Below are 22,886 nucleotides of genomic sequence, written 5' to 3' on the forward strand. Positions count from 1 at the left end.
CTCTTCTTGGCGATGACTTGGTGGAATTTAGATGTCAGCACTGGGTTAGGCACTTCACAGTATCTACACGAGCTAGTACTATTGCCTGCAGGTGGCCGGGGCATGACCCTCACCAGTCACCTTCCTGAAAATCCTCCTGAGCCCCTGCTTCCTGCCCTTCTCCTCCCTCTGTCTCTGGTTCGTCTACCAGCTGTCTCAGCCCCTCCATGAATGCCCTGAGGTCTTCAGGGTGCATCCGTCTGGCTCAGCAGGTTTTTGGTTGCAGGCAATCCCATGCGACGTGCCCTGGTGCATTCCAGTTGTAGCACAGCCCGTTTCGCCTCTGGTCGATTCTCGAGCAGTCGAGGTCCATGGGCTGTGGCCCTGCTCCTGCCATGGGGCAGGGCATGGGGGGTGGAGGTGCAGTGCCGGCGGGTAGGGGGCATGGCTGTGGGAGAGTGGTAGGGAGTGGGGGTCTTGCAGGTGAGAGTGGGGGCCTGACAGGGGCCAAGTGGGGTTGTGTTGCCTGGAAATGCTGCCACTGGTTGTCAAGGAGGTGGCCTCGCGTTTCCACTCAGCCCAGGTTGTTGGCATGGGGTGGAGGCAGTAAATGCTCTCACGGAGCCGGGAGTTGATTGCCTGTTCGAAGTGGTCTACTAGCCCCACATCCCCTAGCCATGAGGCAGGCCTGAGGATCTCAAACTCCTGGATGATCTTATCCACAGAGTCGCTGCCCTGGTGCAGAGTGGCCAGCTTCTGTCAGGCTGTTGCCTCACGGTTCAGGTCCTGGAACATGGCATCGAGTTCTGTGTTGAACTCGTCCATGGTGAGTTGGGGGGAGCCCGTTGTCAGTAGCGTGATGGTGCGCTGCATTGCCCATGCCCCTGCAGTCCCTCCCTTCATGTAGGACAGGACAAAGAGGATCTGGGAGAGGGCATTGGGGAATTCCGCTGCTTGGACATGAAAGTATATGCCGCATTCGGCCTTGAAGCGGTCAAGGTCTTCAGCTGCTCCAGAAAAGGCAGTGGGGGGGCAACCTTGGGCGGTTTAGGTCTGGGGGCGGGTGTGGGTGCTGGTGCAGGCGTCAGCACCAGTGCGGGCGCAGCTGGGTTTTGAGCTTGGCTCTCTACAATGGCCTGGAGCTCTTGAAATCGGGACAGCAGCTCATTGTACTGCTCTTCAGTCACCATAGTGGGGGAGGTGGGGGAGATGAGGTTTAAGCCTTCTGCTGTCAGGGACAACTCTGAAAGCGGCGAGGTCCTGGCATGTGGGACTCGGTGGGACAAGTAGCAGCTATGCGTAGCGGCAGTCCCGTCATGGGGTGAGTGTCCCCGGCCACTTAGTCTGAAGTGGGAATGTGAGTTATCATTAAAGGGGAGGGCTACACTACTTGCCTGAAGTGGGAATGTGAGAAGAAGGCTACTTCTTTGGTTCCCACTCCAGCTGTTATTATATACATGCAGGATGGGCCTTGACGATGGATGTCAGTTGAGGGGGAGTTCTGCTACCACGGTGAACACCTGGCACGGGCCTAAACCTTCATGCGGTGCCCCTGTTTAAAACTAATTAGGCCTCTAACATCTGAAGGGAGGATGATGTGGCCACCGTGGTAATGCCAATCAACTGCAACCCCGTAAGCCCAGAGCTGCACTGGCTGGAGAGATGCAAGAGCACTGTAGGCGGGATAATCGCCCACACACAGACTTGGCTTGGATACTTGCATTCACAATTAGGAAACCACTTTCATTCATGCGACAACTCGATACGAATTTGGTACCTAAAAATAGTCCTAATTCGTACGATTCCGACGATATCAAGAACGTCCTAATCGGTGGAGATTTGACGGAGTTCTATGTTGGGCAAGTTAGGCATGGCAGGTCACGAGTATGTGCGGGCGTGGGAATCTCAAGCGGCAACCCAGAATTCCAGCCTCACTCGTTCCCACGGCGTCTAATAAATTGGTAAAAATGTTTATCGGCTGTGTGAGAGTTATCTCCGGCTACATTTCCAATTTCGGCTCATAATTCCGTAAATCCGTTGAGATATCGCTTATTTTCTTTTATTTTCATATTTCACCATCATTTCAGTTATTGATTGATATTCTTTTATTGTTACTGTTACCCTTTTTTATTACTTCACCTAATAAGGTATGCAGGTGCCATATGGTACCAATATTTCCCATCAATTATTCTAAAAATAATTGTTCCTTATATCCTGTACATACCGGGATTTTGAAAAGAAGTTCTCCCCTCCCCCAATTTCTCTAAGGTGCTAGGATGCGCTAGAGTTGGAGTGAGTGTGTGGAATCCAACAGTAGGAATAAGGGCAACTGTCTAGCCCACAATGAGTGGGTAGTAGATTAGTTGAGCCCGGACCTTGCAGAATCCCGGAGAACTCACCATGCGGAGTTAAGGATTGAGAGCGTAGCGAAGTCTAGTCAAGAAAGTAGGATTTTGGAGAGTTTGGCCCCACAAGCTTAGTCGGCATAGAGAGCCGCTAGCCCTCTTTCAGCGCAGGTGCATGTCCCGCCGTCAAGCCAACCCTTCCTTTTTCTTCTCACCACTACCTTTTTGGGATGACGAGTGCGATAGTGGCAACGCCAATGGTGACCTCCATAAGCCCAGATGGGACTGGCCAGAGGACTGTGGGTTCAAGTCCCACCGTCACCCCAACCCTTCCTTCTTTTTCTCTTCTCCACTACCTTTTGGGATGGTGAGGTGCAATAGTGGTAGTGCCAATGGTAGCCTCCATAAGTCCATGGGCAGGCCGGAGGAGTGCAGGTTCAAGTCCTGCCATCACCCCAACACCCTTCCGATTCATCTTTCTCTCCACTACCTCTTCGTGACGAGGCACGATAGTGGTAGTGCCAACGATAGCCCCACATGCCGACAAAAAGTTGACTGCAAGGAATGCAGGTTCAAGTCCTGCTGTCACCCCAACACTTTCATTTCTCTCCACTACCCCTTCTACCAAAGGCCTATCTGCCACATGCCTTTATTCAACAAGCATGAGCAAGATGCCACCAACACCCATCACCTTTTGCTGCCACTGGAACATTCACCAGCCTACCGTGACATAAACCTGTGAAAGCACCCTCCAACTCACCCACCCACAAGAACCGTGCACTCAAAATTGACTTAACCATAGGCACACAGCAGCAAAACATGCGACCCCAACACTGGGGGTTGCGTGTCCTTTTCTCTATCCAACCTCTTTCCACCTCCATTCTCCCTCACCCATTGTTCAATCTCAGTGCAGGGGTTGCATGCCCCTTTATGTGTTATTGCTTCATCTCACTTTATTCTCCTTCACACCATTGATTACTTGATGCCTCATACTTCCTAGGTCAAACAAATCTTTTTCTTCACATCCTTATGTTCTCCAAACTTTTTTCACCTGAGTCACTATAGTACGGCATATGCCGATAGGCACGGTTATGTACTCTAAAATGAATCCATCCATCCATCCATCCATCCATACATGCGGGATCGATCACGTGGGGCATGCCACATCACCCTCGCACACAGCCATGGCTCTCCGGGTGCCTCCACAGGAGATCCCAAGAGGGTCCGCTGTGGGTGCAGGGCGAGTGCGTGGCAGTGGTGATGGCGATATAGGGATGGTAAGATACAGGAGGGGGAATGGGCATGTGTGCCAGTGATACATTGAACAGCAGGAAAGGTGGCCCATGTAAGAGAGAGAAAGAAAGAAAGAAGAAAGAAAAGGGAAAGGAGGAAGAAGCGGTGTGGAGCGGGGAAGCGGAGTGGGGGTCAGACAGGGCATGTTAGAACTGGGCGAGGGCGGACAATTCCGGAGGGGAACCGGAGACTTAGCAAGGAGGGACCTTGGCCTCAGCGACTCAAGTGGAGCGCTGTGCCATTGCTGTTTGTCCATTTGGTCCTTAATTTCATAGGAGGTGAGCAGGAAGTCTCTAGGGGCATTTCAGGTCGATTTCGGACTGAGGTTACAAGTTACTATGTACATTGTATATAAGGAGGGGTCTGGAATCAAAAGGAGCGAGGGTACTCCAAAAGGAGACAAAGGGAGCTGAAAGGAGGGGCAACACCGAGGGTCAAGGGTTTGACTCAATGGTGTTTCCCAAAGGAGGAGTGAAGGGCCAAGGCCCAAGGAGGAAGGGAGGAGGAAGGGAGTGGGGAATGGCCAGCTGACTGAATAGAAAGGAAGCAGCAGCCCAAATAGGAATGAGGGAGTATAGCAGAATTGAATGGAGCAATGCAATAGTTGCAAGGTCCGCCATAAGTCCGGAAAGTCTGAACTCGGAAGTTAAACTCCGGAATATTGGCAAACGTAATTAAATGGAATGAGCTAACCAATACAATGGGTATAAGCGGAGGTGGGGTCAAAGTCCGAGGTCGGAGCTAAGACCGGAGGTTCCGGAGACAGAGACGCAAACAGGATTCCGGAGTGGAGTTCCGGAGTCGGGAGCATAGGTGTTGCATACTCATCTGGAAGGTGTCGAGGTTGAGGTTGGACCCAGGATGTTCCAGAGTCGGACCAAAGGTGGTGTCGGAGCCGGAGGTGGGATAACCTCTTGGGAGTTGGCAAGGAGAAGGTGATGGAAGGGAAGTAGGGCTCCAGAATCAGTTTCGGAGTTCTGGGAGCCCAGAGCGGAGGTCGGGATTGTACGGATATGACAGGGCATGTCGGGGCGTGCCCTGACACAACGGTCCAGTGTATGCACTGACATTGGGCAAGAATTTGGCTAGATACTCTATGAGACCTAGGAACCGAAGAACCTCGGTGTTACAGGAATGGGTTCTGGGGAACCCAATCTGAGCCATTCTGCTCACGGATGGAGGTGACTGTGTAGCTGTTGGGGGGAGAGCAAGAGGAGATCCGAGGCCAGGTGTGCTAACGGTGACTTGGCACTCTGAGGAGTGTACCAGCAGTGGGTGTGGTGGTCTGCTAACGGTGACTTGGCACTCTGAGGAGTGTACCAGCAGTGGGTGTGGTGGTCTGCTAACGGTGACTTGGCACTCCGAGGAGTGTACCGGCAGTGGGTATAGTGGGGGCTCCTTGAGGGAGCCACCTAACAGTTGGCCAGTGGTGACTTGGCACTCATGTGAGTGTACCGGTAGCGTGGGTAGTTGGCACTCCTTGAGGGAGTAGCCCAGTGGTCGACTATTGGTTACTTGGCACTCATGGGAGCGTACTGGTAGCAGGATTTGTTGGGACAGGCAGGTTGGTTGACCAGTGCACGGTAGTGAGTGACCGTGGGAATTTGAGCCCACGGGTACGCGGCCAGGCATCCTGGGGCTGCCTGAGTCACTTCCCCCTCCCAAGAAGGGAGGAAGGGTTGTAGGACCCAGTAGGGTACTACAGGAAGGGTAGGAATGGGAGCTCAACCACCTAGTGGGGGGATGGGAGCAGGAAGAGTGAGGTCCGGTGTCTGAGCACTCACCAGGCCGTTGAGGTTTTCTCACAGATTGTATGAATATCGATGTAGACATCAATATGGGTCAAGTCAGATGTTACAGGGAAGGTTCACAGTGGTGGCACAATGGTGGCAGTTACAATCGTGGTACAAGGTTTTGGGAGTTATGTATTTGATGAAGAAAGACCTCTTTCGGCATTTGCCTTTACCTGTCATATGACTAGTTTATATCTAATATAAAAGTTGTAATGGTCAAGGGAAGTCCCTTGAAATTCAACAATTCCCCCAGCCAGCACCAAAACCCAGTGGGAAAGCTTGGCATGGGGTTTGGGTAGAGAAATAGGGGAAAACAATAAGGAGGCATACCTGGTTCTACCTGCTTGTAACCATGGACCATAAGATTCTGGTCCATTCCTATAACACTCGGTGTGGTTCTCTGGCATTTGCCAGTTTCTTATTTATCGGAATCTGCATGGATTCCGTTTGAGTCCACTTTACACCCTAGTATGTCGAGTACAGGGGCAAATGGCTCAAATTTTCTTGGGCTCACATAAAGCTTCTTGTCTTTTAGACGAATGTATATCCACAAGAACTTTTTGTTGTGTTGCTTCACTGTCGTAGTTCCAGTGAAGATGTCATCAAACCATATGTGGACGGCTTGACCGATTTGGTCCCTTAGGATCCAAGTCAAAACGCGCTGGAACATGGAGGGGCCGTTACAGTCCCCTTGTTGCAGCACATTGGATATGAAAGTACCATATGGGGTACTCATCCTGGTGTATTGTATGCAGTCCAGTTCGATACGAATCTGTTTGTATGTGTCTGTCATATTGATCTTCAATCGATAAGTAACCCGAGCCATACTGTCCATGATGAAACGCATGTCAGGCATGGGCATGACATCGAGAATAGAGTTCGCGTTGTGATTCCTTGCATCAATTACAGTTCATAAAGAACCATCCTTCTTTGCAAGGCAAAGAAGTGGAGCAGCTGTCGCGACTGCTTTGCGTTCCCACCATCTGGCTCGCTCATAATGAGCGATTTTCTCTCAAAGCTGTGGTTCAAGAGCTTGAGGGCACATAGCCCTCCTTTCTATATATTTTTTATTCAGATCAATCAAGTTGATCCGGTGGTTAACCTCCCTGAATGGAGGTAGGACCTCAGGGGCTGGTGCCATGACGTCCTTGAAACATTCACACCACCAATTCCTGAGTGGCACAAATTCAGGGTCTGTCATTGGCAACCCTTCTAAATGGGAACAGTCAGGAAGCCTGAGGTCTTTCGACCTCAGGCTTGGCCAGTGATTGGGCCACTGGGGGGTGTCCGCATCTTTTTGAGTGGACATGGCAACATCAGCAAACTGTCAGGGGACGGACCCCGGGTCCCCATGACCCCTCTCTCTATAGCCCACAGCTGTCAGAGACCAGATTTAAGACGAAGGAATGTCTCCGTAACGGAGGGCTTTGGCCTCAGCGACTTCTGCCAGGAGCGCTGTGCCTAGTGACACATCCGTGCCCTAACTTACTGACTGGCACCTAGAACCTAGTGGGGGTAACTCTAGTTGATTTGTCTGCTGGGGCGTAACCTATGTACAAGTAGTGTATATATATGGTTACAGCGGAGACGGTTCCGCAATTGGCGGAGCCGGATGGAGCGGAGCTAACGGGGTTAAGACATTAGCCGACTGAATATTACCGACGAGTCGGTTCGCGGGGTTAGCGGAAAGGCAGGCGTTAACCCAGAAACAGAAAGGAGGGATAGGCCCGAAGGTGGACTCTGCAGGGCAGGCGAGTGTATTGCCCAGCGGAGGTGGGAGTGCGCTAGCGGACGTCGGAGCTGTCCGGAAGTCTTCGGGACTCCGTACTTAGGGAGGCGTGGGTAATAAATTGAAATGAGGGGGTGGTGACCATCGAGGGGTACCGAGAGGTTTGCGGAATACGGGGGCTCCGAGGTTGGTGAGGGGGGAGCGGAGTTAGAACGGAGGGGTCGGAGAGCCCGGAAGTCGATGGCCGGGAATGGATATGACAACAGCCTAATCTGTAACAGCCTAGTCTCAAGGCACAACTACTGTGGGTAAGAAAGTGTATAGATAAAGAAGCAGTGTAGAATACACTTGCCTACTGTGGGTAAGAAAGTGAGAAGAAGGTTAACTTCTCACTTTCCCACAGTGGCCCAATATGGCGAAAACTTCCGGGGATACCCGGAAGTCACATGAAGAGTGGGAACCGGGCGCGGAGCATGCGGGGCGGAGCGCACATGCGGGTGTGGGTGCAGGTCTGGGCTAGTCAGGGTGTGTGCCCTGACACAAACTTGGTAGGGAGCTCTTGGAGCTCTCAGAGCTCCCTACCAAGTTTGCTGATGTTTGTGCCGCTTCCACCCTTAGTTTCCCTGTCACCTTCGGCCATCACACCGCTGGTTGACTACCCACCTTCACCTATCTCGCCAATGCTTCATCATCACTTTGTTGGATGGGCCGCAATCCCACTTGTCTTATGACAAGGTTGTTCTCCCTGAGGCTCCGTCGATGTCAGGGCATGCCCCGACATGCCCTGTCCGACCCCTGCTCTGCTTCCCTGCTCCGCACCACTTCTTCCTCCTTTCCCTTTTCTTTCTTCTTTCTTTCTTTCTCTCTCTTACATGGACCACCTTTCCCACTGTTCAATGTATCACTGGTGCGCATGCCCATTCCCCCTCCTGTATCTTACCATCCCTATATCGCCATCACCACCGCCACACTCACCCTGCACCCACAGCGGACCCTCTCGGGATCTCCCACAGAGGCACCTGGAGAGCCATGGCTGTGTGTGAGGGTGACATGGCATGCCCCACATGATCAATTCCGCATGTATATAATAACAGCTGGAGTGGGAACCGAAGAAGTAGCCTTCTGTCAGGGATCAGCAATGACCCTGGACCCTATGCCGGCAATCCCCACCTACTCCGCTTACTTAAGCCCCAGTGGCCCAGATCATCTCCGGCATTGTTCTGGAACATTCTATGATCATGTGATTCTATCGGCAATCTGTTTGGTTTCCTTATTGCGGGACTCTACATGTACAGTTCTCCAATAAACTGTTGCAATGTTTTGCACTTTTGACTTCATGACCTTATAGCATGATGATAATGTATTCTAAAATTTCAAAAAAAAAATCGAAACATGTAATAGTATCCCATTTAAATATGTACCAATTATGTAAGCCATATGTCCATTTTTGGTAATGTTATGTAATTTACAAACCACCCAGGTCATTGCAACGGTTTATTGGAGTACATTTTTGGGAAGGGAAAATGGCATTAATTAATACTTTGTATAGCCACCTTTTGCTCTAACCACTGCCTCAATCCTCCTAGGCATACTCTCAATCAGATTCTGGCAAACACTTGGATCTATCCTATCCCACTCCTCCTGGAAGTGATCCCACAGCTCCTGAACACTACTTGGAGGTTCTTCATATTCCCCAAGCTTCCTCTTCACATGATTCCAGAGATGCTCGATTGGATTGAGGTCTGGAGACTGTGAGGGCCACTTCATGACCTCAATACAGTGGTTATTGAACCAGTTTTGGGCCTTCTCGCTGGTGTGTTTGGGGTCATTGTCCTGTTGGAAGAGGACATGGGCTGGGTTTTTGTGGTGATGTGATATGGTTTCCTGTAGTTCCTCATCCAGAATTTGGCAGTACAGGTCCCCATCCATCTTCCCATCAATCTTGCATGCCATTCCAACCCCATCCCAGGTCATACAACCCCATACCATGATGGAACCTCTGTGATAACTGCGCAGCGCGATACCTCAATTAGTGAGGTATCAGCTGCTAGCGCAAGTCCGGTCCTTATATACATCTTGTAATGACTCTACGCCACTGAGGTGAAACATAAATGGTAAACAACAAGTTGAAAACAAAAGCGCAAAGCGCAAAAACAAAGAGTCCAAGAGGTTGCTGCCGTTTGTACCTCAAAGCGCCCCTCCCCTTCCCAAAGCGTGAATGTCTGGCCCGGGTGACTCCCTTGACCACCAGTGGGGTTGGGCTGCAACTTCTAACAACCTCCACCAAACTTTTTTGTGCCTTGCACCAACCTGTCAGTGAGAGGCTCCCCCACCCGCTTTCCCACCCATTTCCTCCCATCTGAGCCCAGATGATTCACCTTAGTCTCATCAGACCATACAACTCTCTTCCAGTCCTCTAGAGTCCACTCCTTGTGGCTGAGGGCAAAATCCATCCTGTCCCTCTTGTGACACCTGGTGAGCATAGGCCTTTTTTTCTTCACCACTGCTTTCCAACCAGCTTTTTTGAGCCCTTTACATACAGTCTCAATGGAGAGGGATGTGTCATTGATGTTTCAGAGTATTTGGGTGACTTGGGATGAGTTGTCAGCCTTCCCAGAGTTGATGAGACGACAAGCATGGTGGATATCAGTGTCAGAAAGCTTGGATGGACGACCACCACTGGGCTTGGGAACATCAGAATGGTGTTTAGACCATAGGCGAGTGACAGTGGAGTAATGGTGGCCAGTAAGAACTGAGATTTGGTGAGCACTATGGCCAGAATCAATGAGGGAAAGGATTTGTTCAACTTTTGAAGTGGCTAAAGGATGCATTTTGGATTTGGGGCCTTATCATGTGAAGTCCTTCAGTATTTATGCTTTATTAATGTCATTTTGTTTACTAGTGTGTACAGTAAACAATATCACATGACATGTCACATGATATTCCTATTTTCTGTTCAGCCTGGGGGTACTCCAATAAACCATTGCAATGACCTGGGTAGTTTGTAAATTACATAACATTACCGAAAATGGGAATATTGCTTACATAATTGGCAGATCTTTAGATGAGATACTTTCCCATGTTCTGAATATTTTTTTGAAAATTTAAAATACATTTTCATTGTGCTATAAGGTCATGAGTTGAAAAGTGAAAAACATTGCAATGGTTTATTGGAGAACTGTATATAGCTGACTCTAAGATGGGGACATCCCTTTCCCCCAGCTTTAATCACAACTAGGTTATTGGAGCAATCTGCGTGAGCACACGCATCCCCTGACACCTTCTTCTCACATTCCCACTTCAGACTAAGTGGTCAGGGACGCTCACCCCGCAACAGGACCGCTGCTACACATAGCTGCTACTTGTCCCACCGAGTCCCACACACCGGGACCTCACCGCTTTCGGAGCTGTCCCTGACAGTCAAGCAATGGTTCTTGAACATACTGTCAAGAACATGCGAGGAGGGCAGTGTCCCTGGACCTTTCCCCAGAAGGAGGCCAGAGGTAGAGAATGAGCAGAGGGACCGCAGCCTCAGCGACTCGGAGAGGAGCACTGTGCCTATGTTCAGTAAATGCTTGGGAGTCTGGTCCTTAACTTCAGAACAAGAGGGCGCAAACTCTGGGGGGTAGTCTAGTCGTCAATTTTGCACTGAGGTGCCATCAACTACAGTACAGGACTTATATACATAATGGAAGACAAATGGGAACAAAGGGGAAAACCCAAGGGGGACTTACCCACTTGCCGGGTCAGCAAGCTTGTGAGAGAATTGCCTTATCAGGCATTGTGGAGTGGGTAGGTGAAGGGTGGAATTAGCGACAGCTACTAGAAGTGGGAAAACCTTTGCAGAGTGGGTGGAGGCCCTAGGAGGTCCGTAGTAATATTGGGTAGATAGAAATATTAATAATCGTGTAGGATGAGGATAAGAGGTACCATGAGCACCTGAGCACCCAAGCCCTGCACCCTCCAACTTTACCAGTCACCAGCTTCACCCCCCGCTGGCTGACACCCTGCCTGGCCGTCACTGGCCTCACATTATGGGCTAACACCCCATTGCTGTCAACCTCTCTGCCAATTCCGAGGGTATACCATGTTTTATCATGGGTTTAACCTTAGGACCGACTTTGAGGAAGAACCTTTGCTATTCTGCCTGTGTGTGGAATCCCGAACACCCGTGGTAGTTTATTGGGAATTACCCTGATAGCGCTGCACCCTCCGGCTTCAGCTATTTTGGCTTTTCCAATAGTTGAAGTACTATCCCAACACCATGATGTTCCACCACTGTCCCCAGGAGACTGGTACAGGCCTATAAGCATAGTTAGATGATGGGACATCTTCCCTAAGAGGGGGATAAGGACTCCGCACCTAACAACTTTTGGCCCTCAACCAGTTTTCACCTAGGAGTTTTTGCCACATCGTCCTGTCAACCACCGCACCGCTATAGCCTGGAGCAAGCCCATGCATGACACCGATCCTCCCTCACCACCTGGATGTCACCCCTATCCATTCCTGACCCTTCAGTGCCTGAGCGCACACCCCTACAGTTCTCTCCCGACCTCATAGGTCAGTCATTGCAGAAGGCCTAGTATGGCCGACTCCTGTATCCAACCCCCAATGACCTCTGAGCCTGTATCTGATGATACAACACCACCGGTTCCGAACCCACCTGGCCGGATCCTTGTAACCCAGTTGAGGACTAGATGTCTTCCTTCACCCATGCCTAGGTACCCCACTCCGAGCCTGTGTGGCTCCCCCAGTTGACTCTGATTCCCCAAATGGCCATGGGACTCCATCCCATCAATCCCGCTATCGCCGCTTTTGCTGTAATTAACATAGCGGCATGGAGTACCTCCTTGTGCCATCACCAAATGGGATCCCGAGTCCTGTGTTCCCGTTCTCCTGGTAATGCTGCTGTCACTTAGTGTCATGGCCATGCATTCCAGCCCGTTAGCCGCCCGTCCCGATGCCGCCCAAGCCCATTCCTGCTACACGAGCCTGAGCGCGAGCCCCAACCTCAGCCCTATCCTCCATGAGGACTCCCTGCTCACTCCCCCACTTGCCCCTAGGCTCCCCTGCACCTGGCCGACTCCCCCACAGCCACACCAACCTCCCCACCCTGAGTCCGCCTCCATTGCTGCTGTAACAGGGAATTTATCCCAACGTCACACAGGCTCACAGGGGGGACAGTAATCTCCTGCCTGCCTCTCTCAATCTCACCAAAGGTCCTTGTAGTACGGTGCTGTATAGTTGTGGCTGTGCAGTCATGGGACTACCCCAACTACACTCGCCAATGTATGTACATGAAAGAATGAAAGAGCACTGTTTTGTAGTGCAAGGGTTTATCCCTGCAACACCGCTATTGCAGCCCTACACTCCTTCCTTTATTTATCTATTATTGTTTGTTTTGACCCTTGGTCATTGCCGGCCGCTGTGTGGCCAACCCCGCTCCTTATTCATGTTTGCTTCCGGACCCTTCGGCCTTCGGCCCGGGTCCGCTCCCATTCATTCTTTCCTCCTATATATATCCTGTATACTACATTATAGTACTTTAGCTCTAATATCGATTTGACCACAACCCCTCAAGTCCTGACCCCAACAAGGCAACCCCAGTAAGTCTGAAATGAGGGCCAAGAGACAGCTAGGGGGCACAGTGCTCCTTTAGAGTCGCTGAGGCCAAATGCCCTACCCTCGGGCCTTGTTTGCGGCATCACGGCCATCGTGGCCTATAGCGGCCCGCAATGGCGACCTTCGGTGCCGACCCCAGACCAGTGTCTAACACTTAGCCAAGTTTCATACTAGATGCCGCAAATCAGCGCATCCCTGGCCCATGGCAGGCTAACCATCTGAACACCCTGAGCGAGTCTACCCTCGGCCTGTGCTCCAGCACTCTGAGGACCTCATCTCAACTTCACCATTTCCTTCCGTGACAAGTTTGCACCATGCCACAGCAGTACCGAGCCTTGTACTGCCACATGTCAGGGATGCGTCCGGGGTGGAGGGGGCCCAGATGTAGCACCCAGCAGAGGGACCCCCTCGGGGTGCGAAGCGGGCGTGTGTGCTGGTGGGCCCGATGTGGGACAGCAGTCCCTGGCCACTTATACTGAAGTGGAAAAGGTGAGAAGAAGGTTACTTCTTCAGTTCCCACTTCAGGTACATTTATGTACATGCGGCTTGAGTCACATGATGGGTGCCACGTCATCCTCAGAGACAGCCGCAGCCATCCGGGTGTCCCCACAGGGGATCCCGAGGGCATCTGGTGCAGGTGCGTGTGCTAGGCACAGCAGGGAGCCGTCTGGGGTGTCTGGGCCGGATGGGTCAATAGTACATTGATGCAAGGGAAAGTGGTCTGTGTAAATAGAAGGAATAAACAGGAAGAGAATGATGGGAAGAGTGAAATAAAGAGAAGAGAAGAAAGAGAGAAGGGGGAGGAAGGGGGAGAGAAAGAGGGGGGAAGGAGGAAGGAGAAGGATGGGCAGTGGGGTAGCAGGTGAGGTGTGGCCAGGTGGACCGGGTGGGCCCGGGTCAGGCAGGTGTGCCCTGACACCGCACCGCTGGGAACTCTGTCACATCCCACCCCCCTGGGCACTATGAGAGTCACTTATGTGGTCTCCCATGTGTCATTGTTTGTGTTAGAGACCTGAGCGAGATGAAGGAGTTGTCTCCATGGCAAAGGGCTTTGGCCTCAGCGACTCAGGCCAGGAGTGCTGTGCCAAGTTACATGTCCATGCCCTAATTTACTTACTGGCAACGAGAACTAAAAAGGGGGATCAACTCTAGTCGATTTTATCACTGGAGTGTAACCTATGTACAAGTTAAGTATATATATAGTTACAGCGAGGGCAGGCCTGTGAATAGCAGGACCGAACAGAGCGGAGCTAACAGGGATAGATGTTAGCTGATTGAATATTACCGACAAGTTGGGTTGCAGGTTTAATGGAATGACAGGTTATGACCCACTGTCAGGGATCGCTCATCAGTCCGAGTCAAATATCGCCCGAAAACCTAGTCATAGACAAAGCTGAGGTTCCAACCCTCAGCGGCACATAGAGCTATATACACGAGTGACATCAATCAATCGGAAGAGACAGGATCAAAGGAACTAAACAATGATCCGATAGAAAATGAAGTGAATAGAGATGAAGGAACACTCGGATCAGGGGGCAGAGTCGGATCAGGAGAAGGTGAGGGATTTACAATATATGAGGGCCGATGCGGCTACATGCGGTGATATAGTCTTACGCAATATCGATAGGGTAACAGAGAACCGCTTATGCTATGTCCCCTGACACCCACAAGCGGAAAGGAGGGATAGGCCTGAAGGTAGACTTGCAGGGAAAGCAAGTGAATTGCCCAGCAGAGGCGGGGATGCGCTAGCGGACGTCAGAGCTGTCCGGAGAGCTTCGGGGCTCTGTACTTAGGGAGGCATAGGTAATATATTGAATTAGAGAGGTGGTGACCATCAAGGGGGTTGGAGGTGATTGCGGAAACTGGAGGCTCCAAGGTTAGTGGTGGAGGAGTAGAGGTAATCTGGAGGAGCAGAGGTGGTTGAGGGTTGTCAGGGCCCGGCCTCGGACTCGGAGGCTCCCTGACCTCAACCCCCATCTGGCCTGTCCTCACACTATGCGGGGCATGAGATGTATAGTAAAGGAAATAGAATATGTACACTTGCCTATGCAGGGCATGAGATGAGAAGAAGGGTAAAGGTCTCATCTCCCCGCATGGTTGCTATATAAAGGAATGGGTCACATGCCCACAACTATACAGCTCCTAGAGTTGTGTAGTGTGACCCGGAGGGAACATCCAGGTGGCAGTGCCCAGTAAGCGTGGGAATGTTCTGGGCGAGTTGCTTGCCCAGAACTGTGGCTGTGACCCGTGGGAACATTCTGGGCGAGCTGCTCGCTCAGAAAGTTCCCACGCTATCCCATGTGCGCGGATACACAACACAGAAAGGCAACAACAAGGCAACAATGAAGGAATGGAAGGAAGGGATTGGTTGGGGAGTCTGGGGCACCCTAGGGCAGGGTGCTGAACCCTGACAAGGGTGGTGGCCATGGATGGATATGACAGTTTGACCCCTCTGCTTGTGGCTGCCTTGTGAGTTGACTTCTGTCCTCCTTGCACCGCATCCCCAAACTCCACGGTCATGTTGAGTGGACTCTTGTCCTCCATGCACCACACCTCTGAACCTTTGGACATGATGTGAGTTGCCCAACCGGCCTCCATCTGTCGCCTCTGCACCCACTGGGCTGATCAGGCCACTTCACTTCCGCTACCCAGATCCCCAGACTCATAGGAAGCATGGTAGGAAGGCCAAGCTTGAGTTAAGAGACAAGTCCACCAGCTTGTTCTCCTCTGACCTTCCAGCCCATCATCGCTGACTTCCATTTTGAGTACCACACCAATCCCATGCTGACTTCGCCTCCGCTTGAGGCATTCTGATCGTTCCATGCCGCTGTTTGCAGTGCTCTGACTCTGTCTCCCTGTGGGACACCCTCTGCCGTACCCTCTGCTGATTCCAGACTCGGTGCCACACACGCTGACTGGATACCAAAGCAAGGTACCGCACCGTTGTCCTTTTATGGACACTAAGACTCTGCCAAGATGTCGGCAGCATTCATCTCACACCTTTTTCTCCTCCGACTCTGGTGCTGTGCTGCAGCTGGCATTCCTGACACTGCTGCTCTTAGGCCTTCAAGGGTTCAGGCCCTAAGAGGGGGATACTGTCACAGCCGTGCATTCCGGCCCGTTAGCTGCCCATCCTGATGCCACCTGAGCCTGTCCCGCTGCACGAGCATGAGCGCAAGCCCTGACCCTCAGCCCTATCCTCCCTGAGGACTCCCCACTCACTCCCCACTTGCCTGTGGTTCCCCAGTGCTAGACCAGCTCCCCCACTGCCACACCAACCTCCCCACCCTGAGTCCGCCTCCGGCACCGCGCCAAGCATGACTCCTCTACTCTGCCCACTTGGCCCTCACCGGGCCACTACCATTCCCACAGCCGACTCCAGCCCAACTCTGAGTCCGGTGCTGCTATGACACCATCACTGCTATCGTGGCCCTACGCTCCTTCTTTTATTTATCTGTTATTGTTTGTTTTGACCCTCGGTCATTGCCAGCCGCTATGTGGCCAACCCCGCTCTTTATTCATGTTTGCTTCCGGACCTTTCGGCCTTCGGCCCGGGTCCGCTTCCATTCATTCTTTCCTCCTATATATATCCTGTATACTACATTATAGTACTTTAGCTCTAATATTGATTTGACCATGACCTCCCAAGTCCTGACCCCAACAAGGCAACCCCAGTGAGTCTGAAATGAGGGCCAAGAGACAGCTAGGGGGCACAGCACTCCTTTAGAGTCGCTGAGGCCAAATGCCCTACCCTCGGGCCTTGTTCACGGCATCACAGCCATCATGGCCTATAGCGGCCTGCAACGGCAACCCCCGGTGCCGACCCCAGACCAGTGTCTAACAAGCCCCCACGGAAGTTTTACCCCATTCCGTTAGGACATCAAACATTTTGATGTCGCCTGTCTTTATGTGGACGGTGTGATTCTCGAAATTGAGGGACACTCCCTTGGCATTCAGCCAAGGAGCCCCAAGAATGGTGTCATAGCGGTCAATGTTAACGACGTCAAAGTAGTGAGTAGTCATAATCCCATGAATGGTTACGGGAGTATTCATGCCATACATTATGCATGATCGACTGTTTTTGGTCCCCATTTGGAGAACCAAGGGGTTTGGCAACTCGAGCAGTGGAATGTGCACTGCTCGGACAAAATCTGGAGATAGGGCATCAGTTTCAGTGCCACTATCAAATAGGACAAATGTCATATCCATTCCCGGCCATCGACTTCCGGGCTCTCCGACCCCTCCGTTCTAACTCCGCTCCCCCCTCACCAACCTCGGAGCCCCCGTATTCCGCAAACCTCCCGGTACCCCTCGATGGTCACCACCCCCTCATTTCAATTTATTACCTACGCCTCCCTAAGTACGGAGCCCCGAAGACTTCCGGACAGCTCCGACGTCCGCTAGCGCACTCCCACCTCCGCTGGGCAATACACTCGCCTGCCCTGCAGAGTCCACCTTCGGGCTTATCCCTCCTTTCCGTTTCTGGGTTAACGCCTGCCTTTCCGCTAACCCCACGAACCGACTCGTCGGTAATATTCAGTCAGCTAATGTCTTAACCCCGTTAGCTCCGCTCCGTCCGGCTCCGCCAATTGCGGAACCGTCTCCGCTGTAACCATATATATACACTACTTGTACATAGGTTACGCCCCAGCAGATAAATCAACTAGAGTTACCCCCACTAGGTTCTAAGTGCCAGTCAGTAAGTTAGGGCACGGACGTGTCACTAGGCACAGCGCTCCTGGCAGAAGTCGCTGAGGCCAAAGCCCTCCGTTACGGAGACATTCCTTCGTCTTAAATCTGGTCTCTGACAACAAAAGCATTTACTCCGGCGATGTTAACCTCGCTGATGAGCATCCACCTTAAATCAGCGCTGCGGTTTTCAGGGTATTTACCCACCTCTTGCAAGATTCTAAACTTCGTGTCGAATATTGGCAGGATTTTCTTCAGGAGTTTGTTAGGCACTGAAGAACTCATCACACTTTGCATCAACAGTTTGGTGGATGAAGATTTAGGGACCAGTATTACACCATCCCTTTTGTAAGATTTTACTGTGTCATTGACAAGCTCAGCCACTATCTGCTCATCAGATGGCAGTTTGTCCACTTGCCAAGCAGATGCTAATTTAATGGAGAAATTTTTGTCTGTGGGGTCCACGAATGTCATTTCACTGACAAAAATGTTGATGTCCACCTGTATGTACTCCTCCTCCACCTCAGCGAGGAGGTTTGGATCGTACAGGTCATCCACAAGTTTATCATTGAACGTTTCATTGTCAGGCATATAATCCTGCACCTCTGCAGGATCTTCAACACCTTCCGGTTCTTCTACAGGCTCTGAGTCCTGTAGGTCTTGCTCATCAGATTCAATGGCTATATTGTACATGCGCAGTTTGGGCTTGTCGTGATTTGGGCAATCACGTTGATACCCTACCTTCCCGCATTTATAACAACGTGGTTTCCCATCCTTATCCAAGGATGGCATCAATTTCATCATTGTAGATGATGTTGACTTCTCTGTTTTTGGAGCCGGCGAATAGCTCGGGTGGAAGGTTGAGCGTTGCCTGCTCTTTTGAGTTGACATGTTCCCACTGAAGGTGTTTTTATACACTTTCTTCACGGATGAGGAATCAGCAGCCTTTTTGGTTGCTGCTGCAGTATTGGTATTGGGTTTTTGCGTTGTTTTCGATGTGGTTGGCACCTGCAAGTCGTTACGATATGCAGAGATCGCCTTAATTGAATCATACATGTGGTCCAGGCAGAGCATGGTGAAGGAGAGAATGGAAGGTCAGTTGGGAGGTTCAAACGAGACCACCACCAAGCTGTTCCCTGGTTCTTTAGTTAGGATGGGGAAGTGTACTAGTAATATTTGTTGTAATTATAGTACCAATCCGAGCGTTTTGGCTAATTCTATTTTATGGGTTAGTCTAAAAGTTTCTGAGAATTGACTTACAGATAAACAAAGTCCTGCAGAGCTGTTCCTCTATTGTAATTTCTCAATTTGTCTGGGTGTAATTCTGTGTAGGATTGTTTAATTTGGATTTTAACTTGAATTAAATCTTCTACTTGGTAAAGTTTCAAAGATTCTACTCAGTTAATGGGTTTAGATTGTGTCTGAAGTGTCCCTTGAGTTTTTTTTATTTTGTCTTATTTTATTGCTTGTTTTAACAGTAGCAAAATAACTGTTTTGTGTTTACACTTTGAAATCTGGAGTGTTAACCAGCTCTCCTGTTGAAATATTTACTTAATATTCCTCTCCCTATTTGCTGCCTTTTTGTGAGGCCCCGGCCCATGTCTATATTCCGCCCACAACATCAGTCGATGTTGTGTTGTGTAATAATTATGTCGCGACGCTAATTTAGCGTCGCGGAAGCTTCTCTATTTATTTGTGCCGAGAATGTATAAGATTGTATATAAACCCTCGGGGTAGCTGTAAAAGGCAGATTAGCCTTTACTTCTACCCCGTCAATATACAGCCAAATCAAGCGTATACTTAGACGGATTACTGAGGCCTGAGGCGAACGGGGGAACGGAACATTACCGTCCCCAAACTAGTAAGACAACCTTTCACTTTTACTACAGTGGCAATCTTAACTGTATTTCACTTTTTCACGCTGGAGTGACAACCAGAAATGCTTGAGAAAAATAATACTCTATTTTTCACACTCTACCTCATATTTAGAGGATTTATTTACAGTGTATTTTCCTCAAACTGAATAAAAAATGAAATTTTCATGCTATAGTTCTACTGTGCTGAACTGTGGCTCTACTGTGGTCAGACTGCACCTAGAATCCTTATTGTCCTTCCTCGCCTAAGCTATTTTAATGGTTAATTAGAACTTGACTGCGCTGCATTTGTTGCAGTTTTCGATTTCAAATTCCTCATATTTACCATTAAGTTCGCTATGACTTGGTCATTCTGAATTCAAACTTTGTGTACAGCTGCTGTCAGAACCGTGCAAAGCTTTGCCAAAGGTAGCCATAGGCGACCGAACGTTGCAAGAGGGCTAGCGGCTCTCTATGCCGACTAAGCTCGTGGGGCCAAACTCTCCAAAACCTCTACTCTCTCTCTAAAGCTCTAGACTTTGCTCGACTCTCGATCCTTAACTCTGCGTGGTGAGTTCTCCGGGATTTCCGCAAGGTCCGGGCTCAACAAATCCACTACCCACTCATTGCAGGCTAGATTGTTGCCCTTATTCCTACTGTTGGAATTCCACACACTCACACCCTCTCTAGCGCATCCTAGCACCTTAGAGAATTTTTGGGGGAGGGGAGAACTTCTTTTCCAAAATCCGGTATGTACAGGATATAAGGAACAATTATTTTTAGAAATAATTGATGTTGGTACCATATGGCACCTGCATACCTTATTAGGCGAAATAATAAAAAAAGGGTAACAGTATCAATAAAAGAATATTGATCAATAACTAAAATGATGGTGAAATATGAAAATATAAGAAAATACGCGATATCTCAACGGATTTACGGAATTAAAAGCCGAAATTGGAAATGTGACTGAATAGAACTATTATGCAGCCAATGAGCATTTTTACCAATTTATTAGACACTGTGGGAACGAGTGAGGCTGGAATTCTGGGTTGCCGCTTGAGATTCCCACGCCCGCACATACTCGTGACCTTCCGTGCCTAACCTGTCCAATGCAGAACTCCGTCAAATCTCGACCGATTAGGACGTTCTTGATATCGTCGGAATCGTACGAATTAGGACTATTTTTAGGTACCAAATTCGTATCGAGTTGTCACGTGAATGGAAGTGGTTTTATAGTCGTGAAATCGGGTATCTGAGCCGGCTCTGCATGTGGGCGATTATCCCACCTACAACGTTGCCCGCTAGTGATACAGGCGTCCTACACACAACCGAACTTCAGTAAGGAATAACCCCACCAATCTCAAGGCCGAGGCTACTTAGGCGAGTGAGCCGGGATTTCGGCTTCAACGACTCGAGGAGGAGCGTTGCACCTCGTTCTCGATGTGGTCCCAATACTTCAGAAGGCAGAGGTCTTACAGGGAACAGATGTAAGCTTAGGGAGAAGTCCTAGTTGATTTCGAACTACAGTACAAGCATTAGTTACAAGCTGTATATAAGCGCTAGGGAACTGAATAGGGAATAAGTTGCCAGATCTTGTGGAGATTGCGGGCGGAGAAAAGAAGAAGGAAAACAAACAAGAAGCACGTGTTTAAGACAGCGAAGGTCAAACATGACCTTCGCCACAAGATAACAAGGTGTGGCGAAACATGGGACAAAAGGTCGCAGCACTCTGCGCCGCTAGGTCGTTCAACGACAATTAGGAGAGGGGTCATGGAGAGGTGGCGGGAAGTGGTTAGATGGCGACGGGCAGAAAGCAGAGTGTGCAGGGAGTGTTCAGGTGTGGGAGAAGGTCATCTGACCCCAGGGAACGCCGGGTCATGACAGCTGCACTGAGACCTTCAGCTGATTTATTCTATTTTTATCCAGTAACATTTAGTTGAAATGAGACTTGAAATGTTAAATGAGTGAATTATTCAGGTTTAGAACCGAAAGAAAAAGTTGCTAGTAGTCAAGAATTGTTCAAACAAATGTATTATAGCTCTCCACTTCATTGGTATATCATTCCCTAAAATTCCCACCATGGTCCGTCGTAGTTTAGTGGTTTTCGTGGATTTCATCCATCTGCCCTGATTCCCCTTTGTATTATTACATCCTAGTCCTCCATATGTATTGTTCGTTGTGATAGTAGGTCATCCTTGAAGATATCATATTTTTATGTATTTTATTTGGGGCTCTGGACCTCTAGAAGCTGTCTTCCCACGCATTTTCAGGTTTCTAACTTCATGTCCTTGTATCTCATTCATTTCTGAATGGTTTTTCATGTTCTCAGTATCTGTCAGGGCACACACCCTGACTAGCCCGGACCCGGACCCGGATCCACACCCACACCCGCATGCATGCTCCACCCCACATGCTCCATCCGCATGCTCCGGGCCCGGTTCCCACTTCTCATGTGACTTCCGGGTATCCCCGGAAGTTTTCGCCATATTGGGCCACTGTGGGAAAGTGAGAAGTTAACCTTCTTCTCACTTTCTTACCCACAGTAGCTATGCCCTGAGATGGGCTGTGTTTACAGGTCAGACTGTGGACTGTGGAGAGGGGTCATGGGGACCCAGGGTCCGTCCCCTGACAGTATCATAAATTCCCACCTTTCCAATGGTACTAAAGTTGTATTCTATTTCTTGGTATTCGTCAAGTTAGCAAAAGTTCGCATGCACATTCAGTAATCACGTGCATCGTTCCCGTAGTCGTTCATATGCGGGCACCGTTTCTGTTTAATTGTTCGGGATTTATGGTTTGCTCAGGTGTTTGTATCCTTTATACAGGCTTCTGTGATTTATTTCAGATTTTTCCCTCATGATCTAAGGTTGTTTTGTACTTTCCATGCTTTGTTTTGACCGGGGTCTTCCTTATTTGGACGGAAATTGGTCTTCGCAATCTGCTGAAGTGTGGATCTCGGTTCCGACAGCTGGTTCCCTTCGCATCGCCACCCTCACGTGTCTTTAAACATGATGCAGATTTCTATATTCCTGTTGTTGGTATAACTTCACAACAGCTGGACCGTTTGGATTGAAAATTTGCATACCTATAGTTTCCTATTTATCATAATTTCCGTGTAAATTTCGTTGTGTGTTTTAAATATGGATCCTACATAAACGTCGTCTTTTCCCTGAGCCATGGCTTTGATGTCGCTCATCCCATTATTGAATATCTCATTGATGCATGAACCTTTTATTATGAAAATTTGGGTGGATCAAGATTAGATCCCTTCCTTTCTAATGGGCTATCAAGCTCGTCTTGGTCGTTACTGCTTGTTCTTCACACTTGCCTTTTAAACATTGTCCTTGTTTCCCGAGAATTTCAGTCATATCTCCGTCGTTTATGGGTAGTTTTCCCTGTAATTACTTTCATTGGGTCCGTTTGGGAGACATCTACATTTCCTCTTATAAACACGACTTTGAATTTTGCATTGGTTCCTAAGGAATCCTTGTTCCATGGTACTTCCATCCTCAGCTACGTGTGCAGGCATGGGAAAGTAGTTTCTGTGGAGGTTCTCTGGTTGGTTTTATAGTCAAATCTT

General features: G+C 49.7%; 1 protein-coding gene across 1 annotated transcript; it reads right to left on the reverse strand.

Moving 5' to 3' along the window:
• Positions 1-8,978: 8,978 nt before the first annotated feature.
• On the reverse strand, positions 8,979-9,478 carry EI90DRAFT_2819531 (uncharacterized protein; the record flags this gene model as incomplete). Its single annotated transcript, XM_039053562.1, has 2 exons — positions 8,979-9,136; positions 9,418-9,478. Coding segments are annotated over 2 exons (219 nt in total), but the record flags the coding sequence as incomplete, so codon positions are not given.
• Between the last annotated feature and the right edge of the window lie 13,408 nt (positions 9,479-22,886).

This window comes from Cantharellus anzutake, assembly GCF_015039405.1.
Source record: "Cantharellus anzutake strain C23 chromosome Unknown EI90scaffold_283, whole genome shotgun sequence".
Lineage (NCBI taxonomy): Eukaryota > Fungi > Basidiomycota > Agaricomycetes > Cantharellales > Hydnaceae > Cantharellus > Cantharellus anzutake.